At 43.8% G+C, this 21,673-nt stretch overlaps 2 protein-coding genes across 4 annotated transcripts in view; both read right to left on the bottom strand.

Moving 5' to 3' along the window:
• LOC147033921 (monocarboxylate transporter 12-like) overlaps positions 1 to 7,276 on the bottom strand; it is a 129,048-nt gene extending 121,772 nt beyond the window's left edge. For all 3 annotated transcript variants that reach the window (XR_015056069.1, XM_085873086.1, XM_085873106.1), the window contains exon 1: positions 7,137 to 7,276. Coding sequence is in view for 2 of the 3 variants with exons in the window: in XM_085873086.1 (XP_085729212.1) it covers positions 7,137 to 7,276 (140 nt within the window). In the remaining variant the exon portion in view is untranslated. The remainder of the gene's footprint in view (positions 1 to 7,136) is intronic.
• Positions 7,277 to 8,242: 966 nt separating this feature from the next.
• The window catches only part of LOC147033920 (monocarboxylate transporter 12-B-like), a 101,872-nt gene continuing 88,441 nt past the window's right edge, over positions 8,243 to 21,673 (bottom strand). The window contains exon 9 of the mRNA XM_085873179.1: positions 8,243 to 16,262. Coding sequence (XP_085729305.1) covers positions 16,120 to 16,262 — 143 coding nt within the window. The 3' untranslated portion in view covers positions 8,243 to 16,119. The remainder of the gene's footprint in view (positions 16,263 to 21,673) is intronic.

The raw sequence follows: 21,673 nt of genomic DNA, 5'->3' as shown, positions 1-21,673 counted from the left end.
CAGAAATCATGAAAATGACCAAATACCAGGACATTAAAAATGAGATCAAGAGATCTTGGGAGCTGAAGAGCATTGAAATTGCACCAACAGTGATCATTGGAGCAACAAGAATAATAAAGAAGAACTTCACTGAGATCTTGAAAACCATCCCCAGGAATATTACCACAAACTAACTACAATTGGAGACAGTCCGGGGTTCGGTGACGATCCTGAAATGAACCCTCAGAACAAAACTCTGAACACAACAAAGTTCAACAGCCTGGTGCATGAACTGTGAATCCTTACTGAAGCGGAGGTGGATACTTTGATTCCTCGGAGGACTTCTTCAATCTCCTCAAACCCACAAATAGAGATTGCAACCAACAACAACACACACACACACACACACACACACACACACACACACACACACACACACACACACACACACACACACACACACACACACACACACACACACACACACACACACACACACACACACACACACACACACACACACACACACACACACACAGTGTTTTGTGAAGGGACACGCATCATTCAAAGAACGATGTAGGGATCGTTTCACGTGATCATTTTTCGTAACCATAGCTACCTTGTTTCCATACTTTTCAGAATAACATTCCTACATCCTTTTACATTTTTACTCATGCCAGAGGAGAGGGTATTGCATTTGGGTCCGTTTGTTTGTTTGTTTGTCCACACAGAATGTGAGTATGAGGAATAATTACATTAGACCCTCAAGAACAAGAAGACCCTTTAAGACCCCTAAAATCATATATAGACCCTTTGCAACCCAACGACCCATAACGAGCAAAAGACCCGGAGGACCCAAAAGACCTTTTAAGACCCTAAAGCTCTATAGAACCCATTAGACCTTTTAGATCCTTTTAGACCCTTTAGAACCCTGAAGACCCTTTGACTCCTTTCTACCCTTCAGACTTTGACACTTTTTTTTTTAGACCCTTTGCCATTTCAATCCCTTTTAGACATTTTAAGACCCTTTGGACCCCTTCAGACAACTCCGACCCTTAAGACCTTAAATTACACTGTTATCCCCCTTTGACCTTTGAAGACGCTTTAGACAATTAAGACTTTTTCAGACCTTTCGACCCTTATCCCTTCTGATCATTACAACTTTTCAGACCTTTGACCTTTATCCTTTATACGTTGACAATGAGACCGTTTAAACCTTTCATTTCCAATAAACAACCTTTCATTTCATACATCCTTACGATTTATTTGGCACACAAAATACATTGTACAAAACAAGTCCTGGCGAGGGTCTGCAATCTCCGATTTCTCTTTTTATTGTTATTGCTATTATTATGAACAAGATGACGATTTTCCAGTTTGACTGATCTCTGTTTTTCGCTTCTTTTTTTTTGCTTTTGCCTTGGTCTGGAGTACTGAAGAGTGATCCCAGCCGAAACAGTCAGCTGAACAGACCAGATAGGCTTTCATATGTAGCCTGTGACTTTTTAGGGAAGATACTCCAACTTTCGTTTTGTATGTAGTGGGTGTGACCGACATTGTTTTTTCCATGCCATCCCTGCAAAGAGAATACTGGCGCATTCTCTGATAACATAATTTATACATAGCACTTGCATCAAGCTCAAACATATTGGGTCTGGTGAAGTCTGGGTGTCTCAACAATGGAGCTCCGGTCAACTAACTTTTCAGGTCTGCAAAAACTCTTTCACAGTTGGTGTCCCAAGCTCGAATTGCTGTTAGCCCATGTAGCTTCAGACATTTCCTTTCTTCTTCAATCACTTTAACAGGGCATGTTATGGAGTAGCTATTTTTGTGAGGTTGCAGATGAAGTGTCAATAATATCCTGCCACAGCGAAAAAAATCCCACCAACTCATTTTTGAATTTGGGTGTGGGCCACTTCTCTCCTGCTGCAAGGAAATACAAGGAAGGAAATACAAGGAAATCAGACACAGGTGGAGACCATCCAGCCCATAAGGCCTGTGCCACATCAACACCACACTAATTTATCAGCACGAGATCCAAAGAGTAAAATGCAATTTAAAAAAAAAAATCTGTGTTTTTGTGGGTTTTCGTATTTATTTATTTTATCCTTTTAATTAAGTTTCTGTAGTTTTTGTATTTTATTTTCTCCTCAGTGGAGGGGGGCATGGGCTTGGTTAAAAACCACACAATATCAACCACACAACACTTGTTGACGAGACTCCCACCAACAGCACTCCGTACACATGCACACAATCACCCATCAATGCTCAAGCTACTTAAAAGTCCTGCCAACATCCCTATACCTCTTTATCTCCATAACTTACAGGTACCTATCTAATTCTAATTTAAACTTATCGACTGTTTCTGCTACCACTACTTTTCCAGGGAGGCCATTCCTGCGTTAACTATTCTCTGAGTAAAAGTCCCCTGCCTTACTACCATCTTAACTCTCATCTTCTTTACTCTTTGGCTCTGGCCACTGGTCCTATCACTGTCTACTCTGTTAAATAATTCATCTGCAATCATTTTATCTGTATTTTTCATTATCTTAAACATCTCCATCATATCTCCTTGTAACCACCTCCTTTCTGGTATATAAAGGCCATTGCCTTCAGCCGCTCCTCATCGCTCAGTCAAACTTGGCCTGGAATCTATCTCGTAGCCCTGTGCTGAACACTCTCTCTGGCATCTGTGTCCTTCCTGAGTTGTGGTGACCAAAACTGCACACAATATTCTAGATGTGGTCCTCACTAAATTCCTGTACAATGTTAACAACACCTTTTGATTTATAAATGATCCCCCTCTGAACACAACCTAAAACCCTACTTGCTTTACCTGTAGCTGCCTGGCACTCTGCTGCCTGCTTACCTCCTTTATCTATTACCACCCCCAGATCCTTCTCCTGTGTGACACGCTCCAAAATTACCCCTTGCATCCTGTAATCTCTATTTTCATTGTTCTTTCCCATCACCAACACCTTACACTTGCTCAGGTTAAATTCCATCTGCCAATATTTTGCCCAATCTATACAAGTATCAATACTTTCCTGAATCTGATCACCACCCCCCCCCTACTATCCACCTTACCTCCAAGCTTTGTGTCACCTGAAAATTTGGAAAACTTAATCTTCACCCCATTATCCAAATCGTTGATGTAAATAATGAATAGTAATGGTCCGAGTACTCATCCCTGAGGTACCCCACTACTTACATCCTCCCAACAAGACATTCTCCTGCTCACAGCCACTCTTTGCTTCACATCACTGAGCCAGTCTGTAATCCAATTAGCGACTTGACCAGCCACTCCACGTGTGCTCACTTTGGCTAACAACCTCCGATGTGGTCCCTTATCAAATGCCTTCTTAAAGTCTAGATATACTATGTGCACTGCCTTTCCCTTATACACCCAATCATACACTGTTTCATCGGGCTCTAAAGATTTGTTAGACAGGAACTACCTTTGGTAAACCCATGCCGAGTACATTTAATTAGTTTGTATTTATTTAAATGGTTCCTCATCTGGTCCTTAATTAATGTCTACAACACCTTCCCCACAACTGAAGTGAAACTAACAGGTGTTTAGTTTCCCAATTCTTCTCTGGATCCTTTCTTAAATAATGTTTTACATTTGCTACTCTCCAATCCTCCAGTACCCGTCCTGATTCCAGTGAGCTGTTGAAATATCTGTAAACATCTCACTTACCTGCTCAGCCACCTCCATAAATACTCTCGGGTGCATATTATCTGGACCCGGAGCCTTATCCTCTCTTCGAGTACCTTGCTGTTCCTATCCTTCCGCCACTCCAACCTGAATCATCTGTAAAAGCCCTTCTTCACCTCATGCCTGGTTCCGGCTTAATGGTTAGGGTTGTGGGCTTGGGATCATAGGATCCTGAATTCAAAGCCCACTCAGCAGTTAAAGTAATACCAGGTGGGGTTGACTCTGCCTGTCATCCTTCCGAGGTCGGCAAAATGAGTGCCAGCTTGCTGATATCCTGTGTCAGAGTGGCGACCCGTCCGGGATTGTGCCCAATAGCCAAGGAGACTGCTTCGGCAGCACCAACGCTCTGCAAAGAGTATGGTCCCAATGGTCCCTTCTTCACCTCCTTGATACTCTCAGCTATTGGAAATTCTCTTGACTGTTCTTGTGTAAAAGTTGAAGCAAAATACCTGTTTAATAAGCCTGCCATCTCACTTTGCTCACTAACTACTCTCCCAGTGCTATTCCTGAATGGGCCCACACTGGTCCCAACCTTTTCTTTTCCCCTGATATGCTTAAATAAAGCCTTGCTAATATGTTTCATATTCTGAGCCAGGTCATTCTCATTCTCTCTTTTGGCTTGCCAAGTTATTTTCTTCACTTGCCTCTGTTTACTCCGATGGTGATATAAATCTCACTCCAGTCCTGTTATTTTATACCGAATAAATGCCTTCTGCTTCTCCTTTATCACATTCCTTATCTCACTACTCAACCACCCTGGTCTCTTTCTGATTCTAGTTTTACACCTCATTGGAATGTACTTACTCTGCACTCTACACATTTGGTCCTTGAAGGTTTCCCATTTTTTGATGCTGATGGTCCTGTTGTTTGCTTCTCCCAGTCTACATCACCCAACTATCTCCTCATACCCTGAAGGTTTGCATTCCTGAAATCTAATAGCCTTACCCCACTATACTGAACTCGAACCCCAAACAAAGTCTTTGCACACAATGTTATGGTCACTTGCTCTGAAATGCTCCCCAACTTCTACCTCCTCCACCATATTGGGATCGTTACTTCAAAGGAGGTCGAACACTGCACTCCCCCTCTTGGGCTTATCTACAAACTGTATTAATAAGCAATCCTGGACTAAAACTAGGAAATCCTCATCTGCTCTACCCTTTCCCTGTTCCTGGACCCAATCTATCCCTGGCAAGTTAAAATCCCCCACAATCAATACTCTTCCCTTATCACATGCGCTTTTGAACTCTTCATGTACTCCTCCTTCCTCCTCTTCCTTCATACCCAGAGCCCTCGTAAAGCATCCTTCCAGTACCTTACTGTTTTTATGATCTCTAATCTCTACGCATATAGCATCCTCAATATTAATTCCCTCATTAATGTTACCCCTTTCTCTTGATGCAATGCTGTCTTTTACCCAGATTGCTACACCTCCTCCTATTCTCTCCTTCCAATTTAATTGATGTACCTTGAAGCCTTCTAATCCTGTCTTCCAGTTACTGTCCTCCTGAAACCATGTCTCACTCACTGCAACTATATCATACTCCTCGCTATCTCGTTTGGCTTCAAGGTCCTCCATCTTATTATTGAAACTTCCAGCATTGGCATAGAATATTTTTTAACTTTTCCCTTCCTGAAATTCTATTTTCTTGCCTGGCCTTACTCATCACAATTACATCATCAGTTCCTTCCCAATTTGCCTCCCCACCTTCCGCTGACCTAAAAAAAGCCTGAATTCCTTCTTCAATTCCCACTGCAAACCTTGCTGTCCCCTTTCTATTTAACATCTGGCCATCATTCTGGAAACACTCCCTTTGTCCCAAACAGACAGTGCTGTGACCTGCTACCTTCTCCAGGTCATGTCTTATGCCACCCTCAGAGATGGTGTGCCCCAGGTACCTCAGTTTTGTTTTGAACAACTAAATCTCAGACAGATCTAAGTCTGAGTTGGACAGCCAGGTCACAGCACTGTCTCTTATGTGGATTGCATCAAATGAATCCTTCATCAAATTTCTGTGTGTGACACTCATTCACAATGTGATTGATAGTCTGATCTGGGTGACCACAGTCACATGCTGGGCTGTCTGATATTCCATTTGTGGAGGTGGTGTGATGTCCTTGCATGGAGAGTATGGATACTGTTGAGCACAGACCACCATTTCTGAGGGAGGTGGAAACCTGGAGGCTCTTTTGTCAGATCACTCACCAGTTCTTTGTTAGCAATGTTGTTGTCTGTCGAGAGATTGCGCCACTTGTCCTTTGTGTTAAACCCCGCATCACTCAAAGCATTTGCAGAGCCAGAGAAAGGTTTGTGTTTCTTGAGTGGCATATTTGGTAGATTCTACAGGTCTTCATGCATTGGAAGCTCTGGTTTGGCTAAGAAGCAGTCAAACTCTCTCAGCATTTTTGCCTTCCGGTGTACATTGGGGGTGGAATATTACACAGGACTGGGAGCCACTGGATGGCTCCATACCACAGTGCAAGTGGTTTTACTGACCCTGCTGCAGACCGGGGGGGGTCATTACCCATGGCACAAAATATATTTGCTCCACATGTTTTCAGAATTTTTATAAATTAATGAAAAATGAAAAGTGAAATGTCTTGTGTCAATATGAATTCAACCGCTTTGCCATGACACTCCAAATTGAGCTCAGGTGCATCCAGTTTCCTTTGATCATCCTTGAGATGTCTCTACAACTTGATTGGAGTCCACAAGTTGCCAATTCAATTGATTGGACATGATTTCGAAAGAAACACACCTTTCTGGATAAGGGTCCCAAAGTTGACAGTGCATGTCAGCGCAGAAACTCTACCATGAGGTCCAAGGGACTATCTGTAGAACTCCGAGATAGAATTGTAAGGAGGCATAGATCTGGGGAAGCGTATCAAATAATTTCTCGAGTGTTGAAAGTTTGCAGCAACACAGTGAGATCCATCATAAGGAAATAGAAAGATTATGGAGCTATCCAGACTCTTCCTCGAGCTGGCTACCCGACCAAACTGAGCAACTGAGCAAGAAGGACCTTGGTCAGGGAGGTGACCAATAACCCAATGACCTCTCTGACAGAACTACCTTTGAGTGCTGTAGCCTGCTGCTCTTCAACCCCTCTTCCCCCATTTCCTCAACATCTACTTTCGTAACAAATAGTGTAGCAGCTCAAACACTGATTAAACCTTTGGGAGAAACTGGTGGTAACGAGTCAATATCCCAAGGAAGTCCTTCAGCTTGCTCACATTAATGCAGAAATTTAAATGTTCGTCCTTGTTCTTGTACAACATTTTGAACTTTTAATATGAACGTTCATCCTAATTTTGTTTTCCAAATTCATTGCTAGCAAACAGAGAATGAAAAACATTACAGGCTCGAATAACACTGGAACAGGGAGTGTTTCTGAAGTTAATTCTCTTTAAGAGTTCAAGGTAATGTTACACTCACCTTGTAACAGTTCTTGTGCATATTATGACCACAAACATTCCCATGACCACGACCCAGCCCCACGGACTCTCCTTCTTTCTGACCGACTCGCTGGAAGCACTGACGGACTTGGATTCGCTCATGGCTGGGGAAGAGCTCATCGTGAGCAGTTGTGGTGCTGTCGATCAAGGTATGCAAGCAGGCTGTAAAAAGGGGCGGGGTGATTAAAGGAGGAATGTGCTGGCATCGCCTTTGAGAGCACAAGTAAAACAATAACCAGTTCGTAAAATCAGTGATATATTTGGCCTTTATTGTCCACAGGTACACAGTTCATGATGTGTACGTCATGGAACCCTTGTTGAAATCCCACAATGGCCTTGTCATTCCTTCAAAAGCACAATGATGTCCACCCTCTGTCTTGCACCTGATATACGGTACGTACAAGCTCCACCATGGACCTAAAAAAAATTACATCAAATGATATTAATATAGGAATGAAGAATATAAATGATGAATGGTGCATCAAGTTCGACAAATCCTGAGCACTCAAGATACACTGGTTTACAAAAAAAATTAAAAAAAACAATTCTGAGGCAAGCATGTGAATAGGTATTTCTGACTAATTTTGATATGCTGAATTCATATTTCTCAACAGTTTTGCTCTATCACCTCTAGTTTTTTTTTTTGCTTTCACATATCCCATTTTTTTTTACTATAATGCATATATTTATAATAGAATGTGTTTATTTCATATATTCAAATGGAATATTACAGAACGAAACAAAACATAGACACACAACACTGACAGAACTAAATATTACTATTACTTCGATATAAGCATATTTCATGCTCTCAGTTCCTTCAAGGTGAGCTTCTCCTCGAATACCTCATCCTTCAGCACCTCCCTGATCTGAGGTCCGACTAAGATGCCCTCCTTGAGCTTAGCAGAACTGAGACCGGGGAACAGAGTGCACAGGTGTTGGAAGGCAGCGCCATCCTTGTCCATGGCCTTCACGAAATTCTTCATGTGGCCAAGCTTGATATGAAGAGGGGGAAGAAGCACCTTGTTCATGTCCACTGTGATGATGACCCTCACCAATCCTGGCCAAGAATTGAGGAGAGTCAACTGAGGATTCTCGAATATACGGTTTATTGAAGTTGCACAGCACACTTGCAAGCGGAGGTGGCACAGGGACCAACCACAGCAGTCAGAACCTGTACCACACTAAAGGTTACACTCCAAAGGTTTCATATATAAAACCTATTCCGAGGCGGAGAAAAGCAAGCAAAGAAAGAAACAAAGATGCAAGTGGGCTTTTTCCCCCTCCCTGCGGCCCTCGGGGAGAATTAGCAGTAAACAGCTCCTTTCTCACGCTTCAGACAGCGAGAAAGCGCCGGCACATATTCATAAACAGGAGCAAATCCTTTGTAGTTCTCCAAGACTTGCTGACACTCCACTGGAATTCATAACAGCCTGCAGACGCTGCTCTGTGGCAAGGCCAGGCTGGCTTGTTGATATTACATTTTAACACATCGTACAGCAAATTGTAAAACGAGGGCAAAAGCTTGGAAACACAATTTGAAGCAACCAGGACAAAGGTTTGAATCCTGACACCTGGTTAATGCAATTGATGAATGTTTAAATAAGTCAAATGTACAAATATGGGCCAATGGGGCCATCACCGAATACGTCATAACAGTATTCTCTCCTTGGCCACATTGTGGCCATATTTGGACATAATTTAAATATTCTTGAGCAAGGGAAAAACATCACTAACAAGCAATTCGATTTTTCACAGTTACCATTTCAACATTTGCAATCATTATCCGCTAAACAATCCACAGTTTCATTCACAAGCAGTTCCAGAGCAACTGCCATTATTTATTTATTTTTCCAGTTAACTTGGCACTTTTGTGCTGATGAAAGATGGTCGTCAGTGTTAGAAATACCTCAACTTACTTATGTAAACGTACAAGAAGTACCACTCAATAAAAATCTTGCACTTGTCCAATTAATCAGAAGACAGATAACATAGGTAATATTTAAATTGGCTTGTAGCATCATTGCACTCTTTTCAATAATACAATTCTTTTATTTTGACCGATTCAACATTTATTTCATCGTTATGTTTTCTGTACTCCGCATAATTCTCGTTTATTCTTTTGTTTGTCTTTCCACAAATTGTAGAGTCATTTTATTTAAATTACAGTCAGGTCAGTATCATCTCGTTCTGTGAGAATGTGAGAATTCTGTGAGAGCAATACAGTTACAATACATGGTACAATTCCTAATTCCATTTAATTGATTTCATGATTGCTGTTGGTCTCGCCATTCTTTATCATCTTATATATTATTTCCGAGTTTGTGGTTTCGTGTCGCGCTATCTTCGACTTTGTTCAGCGCTCGAGTAACGTGATATTCGGCTTACATTATCTCAAAGACCATATGAGGTGCATGGTACAAAAAAGTAAATAAAATGGTTCTAAAACAGTGAAATCGTATTCCACTTACTGCATTAAAGTAAAATTACTACTGATACTCTGCATCAGTTCCTTTCTCAAACACACCCACCCCAACATGTTGCGCAGAGCGCGGGTTATGCTCGTTCTGCATTATGGTTATGTAAATACCATGGTTTTTTTTTCCTTATAACTTGATTTCTAATATGTAGTGTTGACCAATCTGTCGATCAATTTAATAACAGAGACCCTTTTTCAATATTATGTAAGTACCTTAACTTAATATATTATTATCTTGATTCCATTCTCAGTGACTTTTTCCTATCCTCAATTAACAGATTATCAAAGTCCTAAGGTAAAGGATTCTCAATTTGCAATCTCAAAACAAAAGTTTATATCAATTATGACCAAAAGAAACATCATGGTTCGTTCCCAATTAGTTATTTTCCCCCAATTTTCCTATTTTTTATGAGCTTTTTTTTATTAATTTTTTTTTTTTTTTTTTTGTATACCTTGGTCGAGGCTCGTATGAGAGCTAACACACAACTCACAGCAAGGAGGCATGAGACAAGAGGGGCGGGAGTGGAAGGGACAAAACATTGGGGAACAGACACAGGTGAACTGTGGAAGGGAGAGGGATGGGGATGGGACGGGGAACATGGCGAGGGGAAGATGGACATTAAAGGGACTTTCAGGAAGGAAAGCAGGAGAATTGAAAGAAGTGGGCTTGGGTGGATTATCGGGGGTAGAAAAGATCGAGGATTTGGATGGGGGAAGATAAGAGGTGGTGGTGAACAGCTGTTTTGAAAGCCTGAAGGGAAGAATGGGAAAGAATAGAGTGAGGAAGTTTATTCCAAAGGCGGGAAAAAAGAGGAATGAAAGAGTGAAGATGAGCAGTGATTCGTGATTTTGGTAGTTTTACCAGAAGGGGGTTGTTGGCGGACCTTGAGCGCCCTGTGGAAATGTGGTTGGGACAAATCGCAGAGAGAGCAGGGGGGGCAAGGCTGGAGAGGAGTCGGTAGAAGACAGAAAGACCACCACGCACCACAATCAGTTGAGACGCCAATGCCCGCCTAAACGGCCTTGAGCGAACACAGAGAGCTGCGCCCCCGGCGCCAGGCACGTCTGACCTTGCCGAAACCAGAGGTGGGGGTAACGCCGACCAGCGCACCAGTCCTGGCTCCGAGTCGATCTCCGAGACCCACACGGCAGTTAGACGGTAGCAATTCCATTTAAACCACACTTCAACCATAAGCTCGTTATAAATCAATAGGAATAACATTTGAACCATTGCAAACTCATTTTTCCGTACAGCGCGTTCTCTTGATAAAATCCCAGCACCCGACAAAACAACTACCCGTGGCCTGGGGCAACTGGAGGCCAATAAACCCTCTTTATTCGCCCCCACCTCTCCCAAAGCCCCCACATCACATTGATCATAATACAAATCCCATCGATTGATCTCCATCAAACCCACTCTCACACGGGAACTGCTGGCATTTATTTCAACAACGTTAAACCGCATCACTCGAACAATGAAAAACAAATATGCAATGAACAGCAACCCACAACCCACATCACGAGTCCGTCTCTTGGTTGTCGACTCGATGTTGTGACTCGCGACTTCCTTTAATGCCACGGGCTCACCGCAACCCGTTGAAGCTGCCCGAACAACACCGGCGCGCATTGCCTCACGAACGCTGCCGAAGCGCGGGAACTCATCGCGAGAGCTGATACGGCTCTCGCCGCTCCCGAACCGTACATCACCGCCGCAGGCAGCAACGAACGGCCGCTCCCGTTGCATCAACGCGGCTCCCGCCACCAGAACCTCGCCCTCGGTACTCGATGAAGGCATCAAAGAGAGCACCGGCACACCTGGAGGTACGAACCGGAGATCCAGCCCGAGGTGCGCCAGCCAGTCCCGACCCAAAAGGACGGGCCCTCCCCTCGCACCACGAACACCGAGAGTAGGGCGCTTCGCCCTCGGTAAAGCACCGAGACGTCGGGCGCTGCAAGCGGCGCAACCGCTTCGCCGGTGTACGCGCGCGATGCGCGGGCAGCACGAGTGGACTCAACTCGACCCCCGATCAGTGCCCCGATCACTTCGACATTCACTGGCATCGGTCCTGTCACCGAAGGATCAACTGAAACCAGGCTCAACATGGGCAGCATCTCCCGCTCCGGGTCGCTGGAATCTCCGTGCTCAGGCTGCAAAACTCGACCCGGGGCGTTACCGTGCACGCCATGCACCGAACACCATACCGGCGGTAGGTCTTGACCCGGGACGGAAGGATCGCTTCGCACACCGCCATCTATGACTGTAACGATGGGCGATGACCCTCGGCCCACACACCGTAGATGACCTCGAGCGCTCAGACCGCCGTCCGAGTGATTGCATTGCAACGCTCGCCCACAACCCGCGCCGCAGACCGTGCGCGTGGCCGTGCGTGCCTGGCACATCACGCTGACCTCCGCACCATCTGTTGCGCACCGACCATCGAGACCCCGGACATTCTTCAGAGCTTGCGCGACGCCCAACGCCGCGTTCGAGCCGAACCGCGTGTCCTCGTTCTTTAGCCGTGGCTTTGCAGAAATCATTCCCCCGATTTGACGTGCCTCAATAAAACGAACACTGAGGCCGGCCGTTGCCCACTCGACGTGGCCGAAGTCGATTCCGATGAAGGCAGGCACGCGTTCGTGCGCCGTGCACCGACCTTCTGCCATGCTCGTGCTGGCGAGACCCTTGGCTCCGTAGCCTGGAACCGCACGGGTTATTCGCTGCCGCCCTGCACACGCCGATCCGAAGATCCTCGTCAGCCAACTGTGGTGTCGCGGTAGAAGATGCTTAGCAGGCAGACACGAGCGGGGGAACAGTCGAGCCGGGCTGTGTTGCACAAGCGCGAGCGCGGGCGTACTTTGCCCGCGGCTCTCCTTTATTACGTACTCAGCACACTCACGAGCCGGGCGACTACGCATCACTACGACGCCTCAGGCGGCGCGCACTCCCTATATTCCTGGCAGACGCGATGACCACGACGACCCCTCCTCCCATCATCATGCCCCGCCCTGCATGCCCGCAGGCTACACCACAATTACCGCCAAAAGGATTGTCGTTCTCTATGTCCGAGAATGCGTGCACTCATTTCCGAACGATAAAAATCGAGCAATCCTTGGTTTCAACATTTTCAACATATATTTCTTAGAATCAATCTCGTATCCTGAATGTAATTCGATTCGGCCGCGTGATGACGTCATCACGCACTCACACAAACCCATAACGTCGATCAGCCTTATGAAACATGCAAGGTGGAAACAGAACTGAATTTGAATTTAAAATCAAAATGATGCTCCGAAGAAACTATCCATTTATCACGTATCACGTTCAGTGTTCAAAGCCAAAACAGCATACAGAGTTTATCGGACCATGAGAAAACCCGAGCCTTGGTCCATTTGACATCCTACAGCTTAACCACAGCACGAGTACTGTAGAGAATTCTCACACATAATCTCCAAACTGTCTGCCGAAGTGGTTTTAATTATTCAATTCCCTATAGAGTTCACACACAGACACACACAGACACACACAGACACACACAGATACACACACACCGGTAAAAACACTCTCAATGACATTCGCCCATCACTATGAATTAACAACACGTGCAGAACCAGTCATCATCGTCCTTCCTCCGGATTTGGTGTGCGCAATTCACCTCCTCCAAAGTCTTCACATTTACGATGACGACCAATCATTATCTCCATACAAACATTCAAGTTGTTCCACACATACAAGTTCCAGGTTGGAACACTTAACTTACATCTAACACAAACTCAACCTTCCCACTCACATTGTATTCGCCTCCTTGCTCGTTTACCTTGTGTACATCCTGTCTCAGCTTGTGACTCCGTTAGCCAAGCTGCTAACGCCCTCCAGGGTGTTTCATTCTGTCTCGAGCATCCCACTCTGCCCACCGTCAACACTGTGCTGACGGTGTGTCCTGTCTTTAGATCGAAGGACCCGGTCAGCGAGAAGGGATCCTGTCTTCCCGCTGTCCATGTTATCCAGCCCTGTACTCCCTTACAACATGTTCCTTTGGGTAACTATGTTCTTTGAAGAGTTATTCCCCATTGTATGTTCTTAACTTGTCACTAGCCTTATAGCCTTGAAACGTGTCTCCTTTAATCGGACCGAAATCCCCTTGTCTTACCTACCGCCTGATAGCTCTCTTTTCTCCTTTTAGTGTGCAGGATCAGAGACCCGCTCTTCTCGATTACCTTAAAGCTTTTCTTCCTCTGAAGGACTCTAGACCCTCCCAACAATTACCCCAGGACTCTAACCTGTGGTCACAGGACTCGAACCTGTATCCCCTGTTTACATGACATGACCCCAGGACTCTAACCTGTGGTCACAGGACTTGAACCTGTATCCCCTGTTTCACTCGGGCTTTCCTTGCCCTCTGACCCAAACCTGGTCACCTAATCCGGCCTGACAGCCCCTATGCTCCTCCAACAAACCGCATTCGACTTTCCTCATTTACCGTTACCAGTTCGGAACCGGTGCAGACCCCGAGGCTGCGCTCAACGGAGATCCCTCCGGATCGCGGCGTTCAGGACCCGACAGAGTCCCATTTGGGTCGCCAGATGTGATGATGACCCTCACCAATCCTGGCCAAGAATTGAGGGGAGTCAACTGAGGATTCTCGAATATACGGTTTATTGAAGTTGCACAGCACACTTGCAAGCGGAGGTGGCACAGGGACCAACCACAGCAGTCAGAACCTGTACCACACTAAAGGTTACACTCCAAAGGTTTCATATATAAAACCTATTCCGAGGCGGAGAAAAGCAAGCAAAGAAAGAAACAAAGATGCAAGTGGACTTTTTCCCCCTCCCTGCGGCCCTCGGGGAGAATTAGCAGTAAACAGCTCCTTTCTCACGCTTCAGACAGCGAGAAAGCACCGGCACATATAAACAGGAGCAAATCCTTTGTAGTTCTCCACGACTTGTTGACACTCCACTGGAATTCATAACAGCCTGCAGACGCTGCTCTGTGGCAAGGCCAAGCTGGCTTGTTGATATTACATTTTAACACATCGTACAGCAAATTGTAAAACGAGGGCAAAAGCTTGGAAACACAATTTGAAGCAACCAAGCCAATGGTTTGAATCCTGACACCTGGTTAATGCAATTGATGAATGTTTAAATAAGTCAAATGTACAAATATGGGCCAATGGGGCCATCACCTAATATGTCATAACATCCACGAGAGGATTTTATTGGACACTGTGTTCCCCTGTTGGCATTTCTGTTCTGCAGGGCTTTCTGATCAAATCTGCTCAATTGGCCATTTGAAAATCCAGATTTTGAAAAATTTGAAAAAAAAAAAAATGAAAAAAAATTTGAAGTCACAGCTGGCTGAAATTCTTGAAGCGCAAGTAAACATCCCAGACAGAGAACCAAGGGGAGATGCAATCATCATTGATGGCTCAGCACTTATCAATGCCATACCTCCACGCACTTCAAAGATATTTGATAACTATGCTAAAGATGACATCATCCCAAAGGTGAAATCCTATGGTGCCAGGTACGAGAGGGTGGACGTAGTGTTTGATGTGTACAAGAAGTCAAGTCTGAAGTCTGAGGCAAGGTCGAAAAGGGGGCAAGGAATCAGAAGAAGAGTGACAGGAACCAGTAAGACCCCAAGTGACTGGAGAAGCTTTCTTCGAGATGACAGCAACAAGGCTGAGCTGTTTCACTTCCTTGCGGAAAAGATGTGTGAAGCACAGACGACAAGCACAGTCATTGTCACAAAAGGAGAAGATGCCATTAGCAACACAAGGAAGTCACTGGATGCTGTGTCTCCATGTTGTAATGAAGAAGCTGACACTCGAATATTTGTACACGCCAGGGATGCAACGACAGATTATTTTATCATAATCAAGTCCATTATCATTAAGGCTAATGACACGGACGTACTAGTCAGAGCAATATCTGTACTGCCATCCTTACAGGAACTAGGTCTTGAGAACATGTGGATTGCCTTTGGCCAAGGAGCCAAGGCACGATGGATTCCATTCCATGAGGTAGTTTCTGCAATTGGACCTGAGAAAGCAAGAGGGATCCCATACTTCCATGCGTTCACTGGATGTGACGTCGTGTCTGCCTTCCGCGGTAAAGGGAAGAAAACTGCATGGCAGACTTGGAACGTCTTTGATGATGTTTCTGAAACATTCACCAATCTCAGCCAGCATCCAACATTGATTCGTGATCTTGACTCTTTTGAATTTTTTTTATTTTTTCAAATTTTTCAAAATTTGGATTTTCAAATGGCCAATCAGGCAGATTTGATTAGAATCCCCTGGAGAACAAATGTGCCAAATTTGATGCTTGTATCATCATTTGCATGATTCCTCTCAAAAATTGCTGTTATCTGCCTCACTATTGTGCAGGAGCACAGCCTTCATACTTCGCTTGGAAGAGTCTATGAAAAGACGCCAATCTGAGGGATTGTGTGGGAAGTCAAAATAATGAAAGTAAGCAGTTCTCAGGAGGGGAGTAATTGTTCGGTGCTGTGCAACCGTCGTGAAATCCCCGCAGACGTAACAAAATGAATCAGCTTTGTTGACGCATCTGCGGTATTTTGAAGTGCCTGAAGCCATTGTATAGATATGTAACAGCTCACAATATCTGAAAAACAAAATAAACAATTACCATATATATTGTCACGTGAATTGTCACAAAATCATAATATAAACCTATATGTAATGAATAATATGGTTGTATTTACAAATGCATACATACATACAAACATACAAGCATACATACAAATACATTATTCATTTTACTATCAAATTGTGCGCAAATGATTCTTCTATAGTATAAAATAAAAATTAAAAACCCAGCTACTTTATATAAAAGTATCATCCTACCGGATAATTGTAGAGCAGCACTAACCACCCTCTCTCACTACCAGTAAGCGACTGGCGTTCCCAGCTGCACAATGCACATGTTTGACCTACGGAGTTTTTTGGATCACGCAAATAGCGTCATCGGCTTGCCAAAGTGTTAATTTCAGTTCAGCATCCCTAAATTAGTCAAAAACACCTATTTATGCAGTGTATTACTGAAATATTTCGATATTTTTGGGGCTAGGGCTATATTTATACATGTACATACATGTATACATGTATATCTCAAAAACGAGAGGTGATGAGTGAAAATGAATTTCGTATCTGAAACCAGCACCCCAAAATTAAGTTAGAACACCTATTTTCATGCATGCCTAAATTTCTTTGTAAACCAGTGAATCAGGGAAATGATAACTCTTCATAGAAACATTGAAATGCGCAAACTTAAACGTTTCTCTTTCACTCAATTTGTCGAAACTCTCCCTATACCGTCTCACCGTCATCCTTACTATAATTCACGGACGAGTGTTTGTTTGTGTATTTGTTTGTTTGTCACGCTACTCCTCCTTCAGTTCTGGGCCAATTACATCCAGACTTGCTTAATATAATCAGCATGACCCAATTTAGTGTATCGGGGTGTTTTTATTTTGCCGGTGATCTTGGGTGTCGGGAGAGACACAAATTCTCTATGTGAATGTGTATCGTGTAGCGCCACCTCTAGGTGGGTGAGGGTATTACAAGTCCCCACCATTTTCAGTCCAGTATTCCTGTCCCCACGTTTTCCAGTGCAGTGAAGTGTTTTGAATATTATAAACAGTCGGTATGTTTTGCTTCATGCACATAACCCAGGTTGTTTTTATTTTATTTTCAGAAGCAATTGTAGTAGTTGCCAGTTGCCTATACACCGCCCAAATAAAGCTACGCATCAGAATAACGTGTTGCATGCTTGGAACAAAATCGTCCGTTGGGCAGGTACTCTGTTAGTTCAATTCAAAACACTCTTTTACGTTATGCTTTTCTAATTGACACAAGTTTATAATCTCTTGATATAATGGAGCTCATTTGTATATGGCTAACCATTCAGTGAAGAAAACTTCTAAATTGATCATTTGGCATTTTTCCTCATAAAAAAAACATGACAGTGTGGTACAGGAATGTGAAATATATGATGATAGTACATCCCAAAAATGATTTTCAGGTGGACAGTCTGTCCCAGAAAACATATCATTTGGTGGTAAATTCTATTTCTGTTTCATTTTATATCACAAAAAGTGAAAAGTATACATAGTCAAGGCTCATAGAAGAGCTAGAAATAGTACACTGAACTGATCAGAGAGATCAGAGAGATCAGAGGGAGTGGGGGAGGAGTCGTGGGCAGACACCAAGATCAGGGTTGAAAGCCAACATAGTTCGAGCTTGGGTTCGGGGACTGAGGGAGAGGAGGAATGGGGGGCAAGGGTGGATGCAAGGTGTGTACAAGTGGAATACAAAAGAAAACTCTCAACAGGAAAACTGGAAATTTGGAAGGAGGAGGGCTTATGGTGGGGGGGGGGGGTGGGGGGGAGTGATTAACAGGGGTCGAAAAGATCATGGTTTTAAATAGAGGATGTTCCGAGATTATGGAGAAAAGCTGTCTTAAAGACTTGCAGGGAAGAATGACATTGAAGAGAATGTGGAATTTGGTTCCACAGGTGGGAAAACAAGAAGTACAAGTGAGTGCAGGTGAGCAGCGATTCTGCATATTTGGAGTTTCACCAGAAGGGAGTTGATACCAGACCACATGCGCCCTGCAGAAACCTGAGCCTGGGCGGGGGGGGGGGGGGAAAGAAGCACAGAAAAGCAGAGCTTGCAAGACCAGAAAGGTGGTAATATAACAGACACACACACACACACACACACACAGAGAGACAGAGACAGAGACAGAGACAGAGACAGAGACAGAGACAGAGACAGAGACAGAGACAGAGACAGAGACAGAGACAGAGACAGAGACAGAGACAGAGACAGAGACAGAGAGAGAGAGACAGAGAGAGAGAGAGAGAGAGAGAGAGAGAGAGAGAGAGAGAGAGAGAGAGAGAGAGAGAGAGAGAGAGAGAGAGAGTTTTTATGTCCTTTTATTGCACAAATACAAAAATTGATTGCCTCACCTGCAAAGGCTCACACAGTTGCACACAATTTAACGTCATAAACAAACAACAAAAAAGTTTAGACAGAGGATATACAGTAACTAACTAATAATAAAATTTTAACTAACCCTCAGATACTTTACAGAAGGCATTGTTTACACACCATTGTGTCTCAAACACCTGAACCTGAGAGCAACACCAGAACTCCAGTTTGATTCTTGAAAAACAAAGGGCTTTAAACACTCCTAAGCTATCTGTTGTATACAAATCATTACACATTTTTGATTTTCTTGTTTTATATATAGCAAGCTTAACTTGTGAAAGGACAAAATGAATTAGGATTGCTGTTGGGGAGTTGAAGGGAATACTCGGGCCAAAAATAAAGGTTGGAAAATCAAAATGACTCGAGAGACATGCCAAAAGCATCTTCAGGAAAACAAATAAAGGGGTTAAACGGTTACAGCGTATATACGCGTGAGGTAGTGTTTCCGTTTGTCCACAGAAGGGACATTGCTCACTTTTTGTTTGTGAAAAACGGTGAATTAGAGAATTTGTTGGCAATACCCAATGTGCGATTCTCTATTGGAGATCTCCAACCTATTTTGGTACAGGCGGTCCATAGTACCAATTCCAAATAGGATAAAGAGGAGGAGTTTTTGGTAAGACTGTGACCCATCTACAGGATACGGGGGAGGACAAAGAGGGAAAAAGGACTTTTAGGCATTGTATGTTCAGGGTTTTTCAATTATACCCAGAAAGAGATCGAGATCAGCCAAAACCAATAGGTTCTAGACTCGTAGAGCCAAATAGATAAAGGTTTGAGAAAGGTGGGGAAAAGTCAGAGGTGGGTATGGGAGGGTTTTTTTCCAAACTTTTTGTGAGGCACAGTCGGTGTGTAGTACCGATTTTAGCACGATGTCCACTTTGTGACATGATCTAATGCCAACCTCTGTCGCAAGAGTAGTGGCACTTAGCCACCTATCATTTTTGACATTCTTCAAGTGGCACACTTTCGTTATTGCATTGTTTATGAACTGCTGAATGAAAGCATTTTCCCCTTCATTGCCTTCAAATAAACTGTTGTGAAACAGTGGCTCATTGAAGAACATGAGTTCAGTGTAGGTCGAGGGGTCACGACGGCAGCCGAAAGCTTGCCATGCATTGAGTAAGCTTCGGTGAAAAGCATGTAACCCAGATAAATCTATCTTGGTTGAGTCCATCAAGAACAACTCTTGTGCAAAGTTCAATTTTCCAGCTTGTCGGAAGACGCAACTGGTGAGTTGGCTCCAGACCAAACAGGGTTCATACAAGGAGTACCATACTGTTCGCAGCCGGAAAGCCATGATGCGGCACTTGACAATCACAAGTCCTTGACCACCTTCAGCCACTGGTAAAGGCCCAGTCACACCTTGACGTTTTAGCCAGCTTATGCCGATTTTTGAAAAATTTGTCTGAAACGCTGGCACACGTCGAATACGTTATTGGTAAGGTTTGGAAACATTGAGAGCATGCTGAAAAACACTGCCATACGTCGAAGTACGCTGGCTTTCATCGTTGTACTTTGCGGTTGTCCTCAAATTTTAGCATGCTTGAAATTTTACGACTTATGCCAGCGTATGACTCACAAGTTCCGCTACGCTGGCCATAAGTTGTAGGCACATTATGCGATCGTTGACACACGTTACTTGTAAGTTAATCACAAGTCGAAAAACATCGAGGTAATGTAAAAGCAACCTAAAAACCCACCCTGCCCCCCAATGTAGAATTTCTTTCTCCAGTTCTGCTTTTATTCTGCGTTCTACTTGTGTATTTAAAGAGCAGAAATGTTGAAAGAAATTTCGAATTTGGACCTTTGTAGTCTCCCACCATAACCGCTGGTCTTTAAATTGGGGCTTAGCTCCCACTAAATTGGACCATACACTTTGAAAGGCACCATTAAAAGAGGGGTTATCTCATATGGAGATGTTAAGTATCCAAAAAGAGTGGTGATTTGGAGACGACCCTATTCGGTAGCACGTGGTGATAAGGTGATGGTCCGAGAAACCAGATGGAGAAATTCTCATGGTTGATGAGTGATTAATAATGGGTGAGTTTATGTAAAATCTATCCAGCCGGGCAAGGGCCACCTGTTGGCAACTTTTCTCCAAGTAAACTGATGGGTGTTTGGATTTTGTATCCGCCATATGTCTTGAAGACTAAAATCTCTTATTATGTCAGGCAGCAGTCTGGCTGATCCGGGGTGAGGCTCTGCACCATTCCGATCACGTGCGGGCTGAAGGGTGCAATTGAAGTCACCTCCCATTACGATGCACTTTTGCAAATCTAATTGCCTCATGTATAGTCGTAACCTTTTGAAGAAGCTTCGGCGGTCTGTGCCCTTTGAAGGAGCATCGACATCTATAAAAGTAAATTCGATGTTATTGTCAACAACATCCAGGGAAGCAAGGTAACCTGGGATTATTTCCTGAAATGAAAGTTGTAGAGGGCAAAAGTGCGGACTAAGCAGAAAAGCAACTCCTGCTGTGCGAGAGTTGGACTTACTAAAATAACTGGTTTTTTTCATCATTCTATTCCAAACACTGTGCGATGCTAGAGTAGAGTGGGTTTCTTGTAAAATGGCTACATCTAATTTCCGTTGTTTAATGAGGTTGACTACTTGGAGCATCCTCGACTGGCTTGCTCCACCATTTATGTTTAGGCTGCCAAAGACCGCCATAGTGATGAAGAGGTGGCAAGCAAAGAAGTGCACGCAGGTCATCATTTCATTTCCATTTTAGCTGTAACAATGTGTTTTTTAAGCCGACTGCACTGTGGCTCGGTGAAATGGTAATCATTAGGTCGACGAATGATATTTTTTGCTGTATCAATAAAACCATGAAAGTCAGAAAAATATTCCTTTAGATCTATATGTCTTTTCCTAAAAGTTTGATTTCGGAATTTAAGGATTTGCGATGGTGAGACATGAGGAGTACTGTTTGTAGGGAATTCTTCGATGTCGGCTGCTTCTCCTTCTGACATGTCAGAAGGACTATGTGGAAAATTTTCAATTTCTTATTCACAAACC

The sequence above is a fragment of the Eptatretus burgeri genome, chromosome 1, assembly GCF_056783735.1.
Source record: "Eptatretus burgeri isolate ZD-2024b chromosome 1, Ebu_testis_v1, whole genome shotgun sequence".
Lineage (NCBI taxonomy): Eukaryota > Metazoa > Chordata > Myxini > Myxiniformes > Myxinidae > Eptatretus > Eptatretus burgeri.
Note: the sequence above shows the minus strand (reverse complement) of the source record. Positions and strands in the feature narration are given on the sequence as shown.